Raw genomic sequence first — 12,493 nt, 5'->3', positions numbered from 1 at the left:
AAGTACAATAATTTGAGCACAGTAAGTTGTGCCTCAAGTAAGAACAGATTAATTAGTCCTATGATCCATTTGGTTTTTTTTTTTTTCATGTCATGATTCCATGGAATTTCATGGAACCACGAAATTCTCAAAAGTCTCCTATAACTCCAAAGTCATTCATTTTCCCTCTTCATTTGTTTCCCTGTCATTTTAAAAATAATAAAATAAAAATAAAGTCATTTCCCTTTTAGAGAAAGACAATATTCAAGAACATCTGAAGGATCACTGTAAAGAAATTTCACAGCATTTGGCAAATAAAATCAGTTAGATTCAAACAGAGTTGGATTCTAGCTGGACAGTGTTAATGAAGACGACTGGGGCTTTACTTTTGAAAGTGATCTGTGATTGATCACAGATGTATCTGAACATGGGGGGGGGGGGTAGGATGGAGGGAGGGATAGACTAACTAAATTCCTGCAGGGCAGAGTAGTTTTGGGTTTCTGAACCTAACCATTCTAAAGAAATGTCATTTTTGACTCTGAATGAAGTTCTGGACATTTTTATCACTACATCCATACATGTAACAGAATTACAGAATAACAAATTCCCTCCTCTCAGAGATCTGGTATACTTATTTCCTTTTGGATTTCAGGACAGTACTTAAGACCTGGTTGTTCCATCCAGCACAGGAGAAGTGCTTGTTGTAAATGAAGTCTGGTAGGTACATTATTTTGTATTTTTCATGTTTATTATTTTGATGTTGTTTTTATTCATATTGTGCATTAGTTATGGGGTGTTGTTGTTGTTTTGTCATCAATATTGATGTTAGCCATCAAAGCCTCTGGGAATGGGAGATATACAAATACAGTAAATAAATAAATGACAGAAGCATTCTGGCTCCAACTGCACATACTTCTCTGGTTCCTTGGCTTTTCTTTCTTTGTTTATGCAAAGTAACCTAGGCAGACTACAGTTGGAAAAGAAGAAAAATGGAAGGAAAGAAGCTGCTTAACCTTTTCCAGTTTAAGATCACTTTATCCAAATTGCATTCTAATCTATATAGATCAAGATACAGGAATTGTGTAGGCTTCTGTTTCTTTTTAAAGCTATAAAACACATAGCTTGCAGATAACAATTCTGAGATGGAAAACAAATAAAGAATATTGCTAGTTAGTCAGTCTTCAGCTGTAACCTGCCTTCAGCTAGTTAACTCTTTTTTAAAAATGGAGAAGAAAATATCACATAATTCTTCATAATGTATAGTTTGATTTGACTTTTACAAAAATCTTTTAGAAATCACACTACTTCTTGTCTTTGCCTAGGCAGAATATTTTGCTGGGAACCACAAGGAATGTTAGGAATTCCAGAAATGTTCATTATAGAACAAGAACCTGTGCCACACACACAGCATGGCATTTCCCACTTTGTCCTTCTCAGAAACTGTGATCTCTCTCCCATACCACCTGACTTAAAAGAGAAATACCTTACGCCCTCAATTCCCCATTATTCCACTTCTAAGATGAAATTGGCCTGGTTTACATCTTCTTATTTGTATTCACCATGTTTTTCATTGTATCTTTTCTTCATGAAGACAAACATCCTAGCCTTTTTGAATAACAGGCTTCTTGTTATTAATTATTTCATCAGGACTACTTTTTTTTTTCAAAATTAAAGCAGAATATCCTCAGAAAGTGACTGTACGTATGTCAAATATATGTAGAATATAGATTGGATTTGCACAATTTGAAAATGCCCCAGTGACACATTAAAAATACTTATGGGCTGCAAAGAAATACCTGAAGTGCCATTCAGCTGTTCCACAACTAGCTGGAGCTGGTGGATGGCAGTGAGGCTTGGAGGTACTTGGCAGCATAACTTCTGGCACAGTGGCAGCAGCGGTTTACTTTTTAAAAAACATTGGCGAGCCACATAAGACTGCTTGGTATGCTGTATGAAACCCACGTACCATGTGTTGTGCAGGCCTGGTATAAATGATGGTCTTGATACAGAGAGGGAAGATCTGTTTTTCTTGCTGGATCTAATGGACAAACGACTACTGTAGAAAAGACTTATGAACAATTATTTTTGTTACAGAGTAACGACATAAAGATGGAAAGAGTCTGAAATACCTAAAATGGAAGAATGATAGGTGAAAAAGCCAATTTACAAACAGGGCAAAATTGACCTATTTAATTAAAAGAAAAGAAAAGAAAAGAAAATAAGTATGTTTGTCAATGACTGGAAACCCTTTATGGATTTTTTGCTGAAAATAGAAAAAAATTGTACTTGTGATTAATGAATTGGATGAGTAGAAAATGTAGCTTATGGAAAAAAGAAGTTAAGAGGTAACGAGAGAGAGAAAAGGAGAGAGAGAGAGGGAGGGAGGGATGATAAAATTTAAATGCATTGTGACTGCCGTAAAAAAGATTGGAAGACATTTAGTTTTTGTATTTCTCTCTCTTTTTCTTTCATTTCTTTATTCTTTTCTCACCACTTTTCTTTTACTTTCCTTTATTTTCTTTTTTATATTTTTATTCTGTAAAAATTTTTTCAATAAAAATAAAACAAGAGAAAGAGGGAAGACCCATTACCAACCCATCAAACAGGTAAACATGGCTTAAGTCATATGAAGATAGGGATTCAGGAAGACAGGTGCGCCCCCCCCCCCCCCAATTCACATGAAGAGGGATGAGGGGAAGCACATTCAGACTTGCAAGTTTTTGTTCCTTTGCTAGCCCACTAAAACTACTTTTAGGCTTACTCACCATCTGCCTCTTGATTGGTCTACCTTGTAGAGCTGACAGCATATTACCTATATTAAAATAGATTTTATATTTCTATGAGCTATTCTTCATGGAGAAAATCCAAATTTGCTAAGAGTGGACACCAATTTAATGGCATATAATCTGCTATTTTAGAAAAAGGAGGAGGAGGAGATGTTTTAAAGATCAATATTCTATACATATAGAAGTTCTCAAAAACAGGAAAAATAACAGTCAAGTCTATCACATGGCAAATTGGTGAAGATCAGAGAAATATCAGTAAAATGAGATCAGTCATAAAATTCATTAATATAATGTCTTTCCCCATCCAGAACTTTGGACTGGCTAATGTGTTATTATAAAATAATGTTCGATATATCTTCTTCTGAATTGAATCTTGTTAATGTCTGGTTACACCAACTAGCTGTTTTGTGCTTAGTTTCTCTGAAATCTATATCCAGTTCTAGTAGATATTAACAAGTGACATGACTGGCGAAGACTCAAACTAGTGAATTAAAAATCGGTTGAATCATTTCTTTAGGCTAAGCTTTTCTTAAATTGAATATACTACTAAATGAAATCAGGGTTCATTAAAAACCATCTTCTTAAGATAGAATAAAGCTGTCCAATACAAAAATCTTGGGATAAATTGCTTGTAATCCCCCAAGACATTTCCTTATCACGGAAAAGCTTCCCTAAAATTAGATTTACCTCAACTTTGTAAGCATTGTCTAATCAGAAAAAAACATTCTGAACAACTTTTTTTAATTGGTTGGATAACAACACTGGAATTTTGCATACTGTATATTAATACATACATTGCTCCACTTTAGCTTAGGTTGGTTGAATTTTTTTCATCTTTGAATTATTCTATTCTATGTATTTTACCATGGAAATGTTATGTTGTAGCACATATTGTCAGGGTTTCAAGTAACACCGCCAACTAAGTAAGACTCTGAGGCAGGCATTTTCTCAAAGTTCCATTTTATTAGATATGTCATATTGGCACATCTGGGAAAACCCGAATCTGAAGTTTCCCGGGTTTTCCCCACCCCGAAGGAAATCCAAGTCCCTTCCCCTGCGCCCACATGTCCAACACATGGTCCAATCAGGCCACCATCCGAACCGGAGTAGCTTCCCAGTCACACCTCTCCAGGTGCAGGTTGAACGTCTTTGACTCTCAGTAAAAGAATGTTGCTGTTGTTATGGCTATACATCTCACCCTGTCGCCATCCAACCCCTCTCCCAGTTCCCACAATATGCCCATTCGTTAAGTGTGGCAGCTTAAAGATCCAAAGAAAAAAATGGCCTCCAGGGCTGATACATATTATATGACTGCATTAGTATAAAATCAGAGGGAAAATCAGATTGATCTCCCTTCTTTCCATAAACAAGGAAACTAGTAGATTGCAATATACTTACTATTCAGTGAAGAATCTGGCAATGCCATATTGACCAATATCTTCCTTGCTTTCTAGTAGCTGACTCACTGCATCTTCCATATAAGTAATGACGTGTCTTTGGGCTGAAATTAAGAGTAGAATTTGTTATCCTGTAAATGTCTTATCACTTGTGTCTTTCTGTTAATCCAATTAGAACAATTAAAAATTTAAAGATTTAAACCTTTTGTTATGCTTCTTACATCCTGGAACTGAAAAGCATATACACTGACTTTGTTCACACATTTTAGTATTCCTTAAGTTAGTTTTTTGGGTTTGGGTTTAACATATCATATTAATTCAGGCACTGAATATTATAACCCATGACTGATGTTATAACAAATTATTTGACTGTGAATTATTAAAGAAACCATATAAGCCCCCTAAAGTTGTCTCCAGACAAGTTGGACAGCATAAGTCGAATAAATAAACAAAAAGGCAAACTCTGTGTGTACACAACCACAGGTGTACAATCTTATGCTATCATCTTAATGAAATGTTTCCCTGAAAAGTGTACTATATCTGAAATCCTGAAATTTGATCACATTTCCTTCACATCATTAAAACAATTCTAAGGTCAGGGATACATGTTTGTGTGTTATATAATGGTAGCAAAAATTATATCATAAGTGAAGAATTTATTATATTTTGTATCTGTCAGCTACTACGGGAAAAACAAATGAAATAAAAATAAAATTTTAGATACAATTATGTATTGGGCTAAGCAGACTCTTAATATATTAATGTTCAGTTATGCAACAAAATATCCTACTACAACCTTCCAGAGAGTGAGGTCACTTCTTACAGAACTTCAAACTTATTATTTCACAATCAAAATTGGACCCGCTTACATTCTGAACCTGCCATTTTAGAAGTGTGACCCTCAATAAGTCACACAAAACCTATTGCAATTCTTGAGCCAATTTAAGTTGGGCATCCATTTTAAATAGACTGAATGAAGTCCTTTATTAAGATTAACAGAATAACAGAGCTGGAAGGGACCTTGGAAGGGACCTAGCCCAACCCCTTGCTCAAGTAGGAGACCCAATACAATTCTGGGCAAATGACTGTCCAATTTCTTCTTAAAAACTTCCAGTGATGGATGGAACACCCACAACTTCTTGAGGCAAGCCATTTCACTGGTTAATCATTCTCACTGACAGGACATTTCTCCTTAATTCTAGCTTGGATCTCTTTTTGTTAAGCTTCACCAGCTGTTTTGAAAGAATTAGACACAGAGTTTTAGTACAAATATTTTAGGATAGCAGATATATCCTCCTAAAATACCTCCAAAACATGTTTTTTCTCATGGTCTCCAACATACATCAAAATGACAAGCAAAGAAGTTGAGACATTAGAATCAAATAGTTCATAAACAAAGCTGTACATTTTCAAGTGTGCTGGGATAAGAGTCATTGCAACTGGACAAAGGACACAGTTCATTTATAAGTTTCATAAGTTGATGAAATGCTTTAACAATCTTGCTGCTTTAACAAAAATAAATGACCACATAAACAGAGTAATATTCACAGGAAAAAAAACTGCCATTTGGCCACTTTGATGCCAATTGCTGATTGAAAACTTTTCCTACACAGCTTTCTACTAACATTACATTAGCCACACACAGTAAAATTCCCCTCCAAAATACTCTACAGCAGGGGTGTCAAACTCATATTGTCACGGCAGCATCACATGATGTATCGGGACTTTTTCCCCCTTTGGTAAACTGGGTGTGGGTGTGGCTAGAGCTGATGCACCCGGCCCACAGGCCGGGAGTTTGACAGCCGTGCTCTAGGGCTCTAGGGAGGTAAGTTTGCATAAGTTTGCATATTTTGAATAGTATCAAGACATGGTCAAACAATAGGTATGCAGTCAGATAGTTCAAGATCTGATAAAGTGATTGATTGATTTTCAGTAGATTTTTTTATCTTGGTTGTCAGTATATATATATATATAGGTAAGCTACCTAGATTTACATTGGATACTGAATTGTACCGTGTCACACAGAATTTCACTTTCCACATTTGGAAATGTCATATCTTTGTGGAATGACATTCAAAATTTACAAGTAATTCTATTTAATCGCAACATAATGTAGCTGGTTCAGTCACCCCAGAAAAGTCAGAAGCATGACAGTTACTAGGCTTATTCATCAAAAAAACACTATGCAGCTGCTTTTATTTTCTTGGTGAATTTCTTTTTTGTTGTTTTGTTTCTTTGGATAGATGAAATAAAAGAAAATTGGGTTACTAATGAGAAATTGTGAAATATCTGGATACACCACTCCAGAATTTTATAAAGAGACAGATTAATACAGCTTCATCAGAAAGTACCCAAATTCTACATACTATTTGCACTGATGTTTCCTTGTAATGAAGTAGAATAGCAACATATAGGACTATACTCCATAAACAGTGTCATGAAAAAGCAACAGCCTTATTATTTCAAGTTATTGGAAAATGCATTCCAGAAGCAAAGGAATATCTCTTCATTTTACATTACTTTAAATGTAATGAGTGCCATTGAGAATAAACTTTCAAAAGAAAATAGCACAAGGAAAATACTACTATATTTCTTCCTTTCTGTAGTATGAATAACTGCCTCTCCATCTCTCTATTTCAGTCTTCTTGACTTGTACACGGTCCACTTTATCAAATCAATCAAGTGCTGATCCAGTGATTGCAACAGGAATTGACCAATTGGCTTGTCTCTCAAGTCTGATGTTATGAGCTAAAAGTCAGTGACTGATCTAAAGTCACCCAGTCAGCTAAGGTAGGACTTGAACTCACAGTCTCCTGGTTTCTGGCCTGATGCCTTAATTACTAGACCAAACGGGCTCTCTAGCAACTCACCCACATACAGTACCTATTTTGTTCATCCTGATGAAAGTGATAAGATGGGAAGGGAGGACAAATCCAGGAGAAGTGTCTAGAAAACATGACTTGCTACTGGGCATTATTTTATTAAAACTTTGCATAGATTCTGATTGCTATCAGGTTTTTATTTTGTTTGTTTGTTTTCAACCTAGAACATTATTTAATACAAAAGTGGGTAAAACACACCCTGGAAAATACCTTGCGGCCAACAGCAAGGTTGTCAGCCAGAGGTTCAAAGATATTATCTGGTAATAAAAGATATAGGGTGTAGTTTTATTTAATTATTTTAATGCAAAAGAATAAATGTTAATTTATGTGAGTGATTAAAGAAAAATAACTCTGCGCACCTGTATCGCCTTAGGGAAGAACGACTAATGCAATTCAGTCAGTCACACTCCAAAGTTAACAGCAACCAGGTTATTTTCATCCTTGCCTTGCCCCTCCCACCCTTTTCTCCTCATGTCCAAATTCTATCCTCAGTAATTCCAGAAATTATTCTACCTAGAGACAGTGTTTACCAAATTAAAAAACAAACTGGCAATAATTGTTCACATTTCTGACATCTATTAGGATTTTTTCTCTCCTCACAATGGGAAGATAAACACACACACACACACACACACACACACACACTTTAGGTGGGGGGTGGGGGGGAGAGGGAGGAATGTTTTGGCCTAGCTCTTTGCCTAAATTCTGAGTTCTGAATATTAGTGAACAGTTGGGAGAACAAGCTCCTCGGCCAGTTAGCAATATAGCCAGGAAATGGGACCTTTGACACATTCAGCATCCCAGGCTGGGGAACATAGCCATGTTTTTAGGATCTTACAAAAGGCCAGCAGGGTTGGGGATATTCTGACTTCCGAAGGGAAAATGTTCCATAGAGCAGGGGCCACTATTGAAAAAAGCTTGTCTTCTGGTCCCCACCAACCAACATTCTTTGGCAGACAGGATTTGCAAGTATGCCCATTCTGCTCGACCTGGTTGGACGAGTAGAGACTCTTGAAAAAAGGCAATAAAACCAGAGTGCCTCATGATAGCCTCTTTTATAAGTAATAAAATATAAACTAGATGCTATTGGATGCACTCACAGTTAGTTCAACAAAGGCACATAAATTGTGCTCATTAATGGCTCTACTGATCTGTCCCCGTACCCACACACACACAAACACAGCCAGCCGAGGGTTAAGGAAACACTTTGGAACGCACCCAGGTCTTATCTCCCACTTGGCAGCGATAGACACACCATCTGCCAAATGCCTTTATTTTCACAAACAGAAAGATAAGGTACTTAACGTGCAAAAAGTCCAAGCAGAAATAATATTTCTCTCCGCAGTTCCGGACGAGGCTTTAGTGACTATCCAAGGTTTACTTTTGTTTGTCACAAGGATCACTGACCACTACCCTCTATTATATAGTCTCTGGGGTGTGGTCCAGTGACTCAGTTCTAATCCCTAGCACGCCTCCTAAGCTGCTGCAAACGTTTATCACGCCTTCGGAGGCGTGCGTCCAGGAATGATGTTTCTTCGTCACTCTGATCCGAGCCAGCTGTCTCCCTACTGATCTCCTCTCCCTCGGCCGGCACCTGAGATAATGCCAGAGGGGAGGGGCCTGGAGAGGGAGGCCTGGCTGACTCCTCTTCCTCATGCTCGGAGCTTTCTTCCTCCGATGGGACAGGCTCAGAGGGCGGGGCCACAACATCTACTTCAGTCATAGGGCTCTGTCTTGGGCCCTATGTTTTTCAATGTTTTAAATAAGTATTTGGCTGAGGAAGATGAGGGAATATTTACTGGGTTTGCAAATGACACAAAATTGGGAGGGGTGGCTAATACTTTAAATGAAACACAGAAAATTTAGAAAGATCTAAGGTTTGAGTGGTGGGCTGATATGAATAGGATGGAATTTAGTAGAGACAAGTGTAAAAAATTGCATCTGGCTGGGGGAAAAGGTACAAGTATAGGATGGAAGAGATTTGGCTTGGCAAAAATACTTGTAATTCACAAGGACACCTAGCTTTTTTTCACAAGTTAAATATGATCCAGCAGCATGAAGCAGCTGCTGAAAAGATAAATGCTAACTTGAGATGCACTAACAGAATCAGAGACTTTAGTTTACAGGGAAGGAAGTGCTGGTAAACATATCCTTGAGAAAGGGGTGATCCTGTCAACATTTATAGAAGTAGTGGTCTGACCCCTCCAGAAAAAGCCAACACTAGACCCCCACTTCCTAGACAATTTTTGTCCTGTCTCTACCTTTCCTATTTTAGGGAAGATCATTGAGAAAGTTGTCACAGTTCTGCTACATAAAATCTTGGAGGAAACAGATTATCTGAACCTCTGGACCCTTCACTCATCCACTTGTGGATGACCTCTGGCAAGAGCAAAATAGAAGTAGTGTACCTGTCCTTGCTCTTTTTGACTTTTCAGCAGGTTTCAATACCACAGATCATAGTGGTATTAACACAGCTGCCTGCAATTTCTGCAGGTTCGAATCTTACCAGGCTCAAGGTTGACTCAGCCTTCCATCCTTTCTAAGGTAGGTTAAATGAGGACCCAGTTTGTGGGGGCAATAAGCTGACTTTGTATAAATATACAAAAGTATGAAGGCTATTGCTTAACGCATTGTAAGCCGCCCTGAGTCTCCGGAAAAGGGCGGCATATAAATCAAATTTAAAAAAAAAAATAGTATCCTTCTGGACTGGCTTCAGTGGTTAGGTAGATGGCACTCAGTTTTGTGCTAGTTTTTCTTCCTCCAGGTAGGTTCTAATCAGTGTTTTGAAGGGAGCTCCTGCTTGTGGAATAGCAATAGCAATAGCATTTAGACTCGTATACCACTTCACAGTGCTTTACAGCCCTCTCTAAGCAAACAACAAAAAATCCTCAAAGGGCAGCTTCAATGGACCAGGTCTTTTTTCTGCCATCAATTTTCTATGTTTTTCTCTTTCTATATTGTAGTTTTGTAATATAATTAAATGGATTTCCATTAAGATTATGAGAATTATCATTTTAAAGTTACCAAATAAATGGAGAGAACTGTGTTAAAGATATTTTATTTTTTAAATTTAAACAGATACAAGTTTTGCACATATCAATGTATTCTAGGCCTATTCTTAAGAAACAAAGATGATGGAGAACTAAGCACTCTCAAACCGAGGGTGAATTGGAAAACTGAAGCAAAGTCCATTTAATTTTCCTTTGACTTCAATCTCTCTCACTCAGTTATCTTCAGGTTATATATTTTTCCATGGTACTGTATGTAACACATAAAAATTTACTTTGGAACTATGTCACATGACTCTAATGTAAAGCTGTTTCTAGTATATATCAGTCATGAAAGTACTGCAACAGACTGAAATAACCCTCCCTCTGAAAGATATCCAACCAAAGGTATCTACAGTGCACCATAACAAATGAGAAAAGAGTACAGATGAAGAGAGTTACAGTATTGCAATGTCCATTCACTAACGAAAACACAAGTATATTAGTCTTTGATATCGCTTAGGGACAGATTTTAAACAATTATTTCTCCTAATTTGTATTCTTTCCTTTTTATTTATTTAATTGTTATACTGCTCATTCACCAAGCAATTCTGGGAAGTTAAGAAGGGTTAAAAATATCAAAGTATAGAAAATTGTAAAATAATTAAATGCAATACAGTAAAATATTCTTCAATGAGGACAAGATATATGAGTTGTGCTTTAAAGCAAGGTCATCTGATTTCCTGATTCACCTTTGGGGAGAACTAGGGCTTAAGTGCCTTCTTAATGGCTGGCAGGAATGAGGCTCATTGAAATTTGGGAAGGAGATCGCTCCATATGGCCTCTTCTAGTCAAGTCAACATTATTTCATTTATTTATTTTTTTGGAAGTCTCTCTCAAATAGGAAACAGATTACTGAAGAAAATCTGTGTTCTGCTGTAACTCAGTTCTATCAAGCATGTTATGCTTTGCTTGATTAAACTAAAAAAATTGGAAACAGTTTGTAGAGATATGGAAAGCTGACAGAACTTAATTAATAAAATACATCAATAATTGAAATAAACATAAGGGTTCACTACTCTAAGATAAATTAAAAATGAAGTATTCAATTTGTGTTCAATATGGTTAACCATCAGTAATAATAAAACAAGTATAATAAACAGCTGTTCTAATTCACTAGAGGAATACCAAACGTATAATTATCTATAAAATATTAAGAGTCTTTTGTTGAGAGCTGCTTGTTTGCTTTGTTGCTTTAAAAAAAAGCAGTGTGTGAACTGTCAAGTCTAATGGTCAGTCAAACATGGGATAACAGAAATTGAGCCCAAAGCATGTCACCTATTGTTATGTGGGTAGAAAATGGAGTTAACAGTAGATATCTAAGTGATAAACAATGTATTTATAAGAAACTTTGACTCCTTGTAGTTTAAAAATAGCAACAATAAAAAAGATTTCCAAATTTCCCTAATTGGGCTCAGAGATATAGAAAAATAAAAAGAAAATAAAGAGTAGTTTAAAGCAGGGGTTCTCAACCCCCGGGCAGGGGCCCATTACCCAGCCGGGGCCTGTTTGAAACTGGGTCATGAGAGAAATGGGCAAACACTCACATGTGAAGCTCCATTGGCGTGAATGGAGCTTCGCACACGAGTGCAAGTGCCCTCCGCATGAGCTGCCTCTGCTCGTGCAAGTGGAGCTTCGCACACTAGTGCAAGTGTCTGCCACTCATGCAACAGGAGCTTCGTATGTGAGTGCAAGCACCCTCCGCTCAAGCACGAAGCTTCATTTGCATGAGAGGAGGGTGTGTGTATGTGCCAGTCACACAAATGGAGCTGACCTAAAACTGTCAACACCCAGGTAAATGAGCATTAATGACAGGAGTAATTCATAAGCACCGATTTCAAGCTAAAATGTTAAAAATATTCATTTTTTATAAATAAAATACTACAAGTTTTAAATTATAGCATGATACAGCAGGATGGATGGATGGATGGATGGAAGATATATATCCTGGCTTATAAAAATCCATTAAATTTGTTTTTAAAAACTTTTAAGTATGAAATCCCTTGTTTAATTTCCCTTTATTTAAAAGAACACATTTCTTGCATGAAAAATGTACAATACAATTTCCCCATTTTTATATTATATTTTCCAGAAGATATCATCTTTTCAAACTAATAACTCAGTCCAAAAATTCTGACTGAAAAAAAGTAATGGCATGCCACTTTCATACTCTTTCCAAATATCTAAATGGATATCAAATCACCAGAAATTGAGCTTGATTTTATCTTTCATGATTTTGATATATATATTCTGATATGATGCCTATTGGTAACAAAAGTGATACCAGCAATATAACATTCTGAATGTTAATCAGTCAAACAAACTATGCTTTAAGCAATGTTCTTTCTATTCAAGCACATATAATAGAAATAAAAAGTACCATGTATAACAGAAATAAAAAT

The 12,493-nt window shown here is 36.6% G+C and overlaps 1 protein-coding gene across 1 annotated transcript in view; it reads right to left on the bottom strand.

Annotated features, from left to right (window-relative positions):
- Positions 1–12,493, bottom strand: part of CSTPP1 (centriolar satellite-associated tubulin polyglutamylase complex regulator 1) — a 197,440-nt gene that overhangs the window by 127,605 nt on the left and 57,342 nt on the right. Inside the window, exon 2 of the mRNA XM_070935655.1 lies at positions 4,164–4,266. Coding sequence (XP_070791756.1) covers positions 4,164–4,266 — 103 coding nt within the window. The remainder of the gene's footprint in view (positions 1–4,163; positions 4,267–12,493) is intronic.

The sequence above is a fragment of the Pituophis catenifer genome, unplaced genomic scaffold (assembly GCF_029215685.1).
Source record: "Pituophis catenifer annectens isolate HBS135680 unplaced genomic scaffold, rPitCat1.0.hap2 SCAF_1, whole genome shotgun sequence".
NCBI classification, from domain to species: domain Eukaryota; kingdom Metazoa; phylum Chordata; class Lepidosauria; order Squamata; family Colubridae; genus Pituophis; species Pituophis catenifer.
The sequence above is the reverse complement of the archived record's forward strand: the minus strand, read 5'-3'. Positions and strand labels throughout refer to the sequence as shown.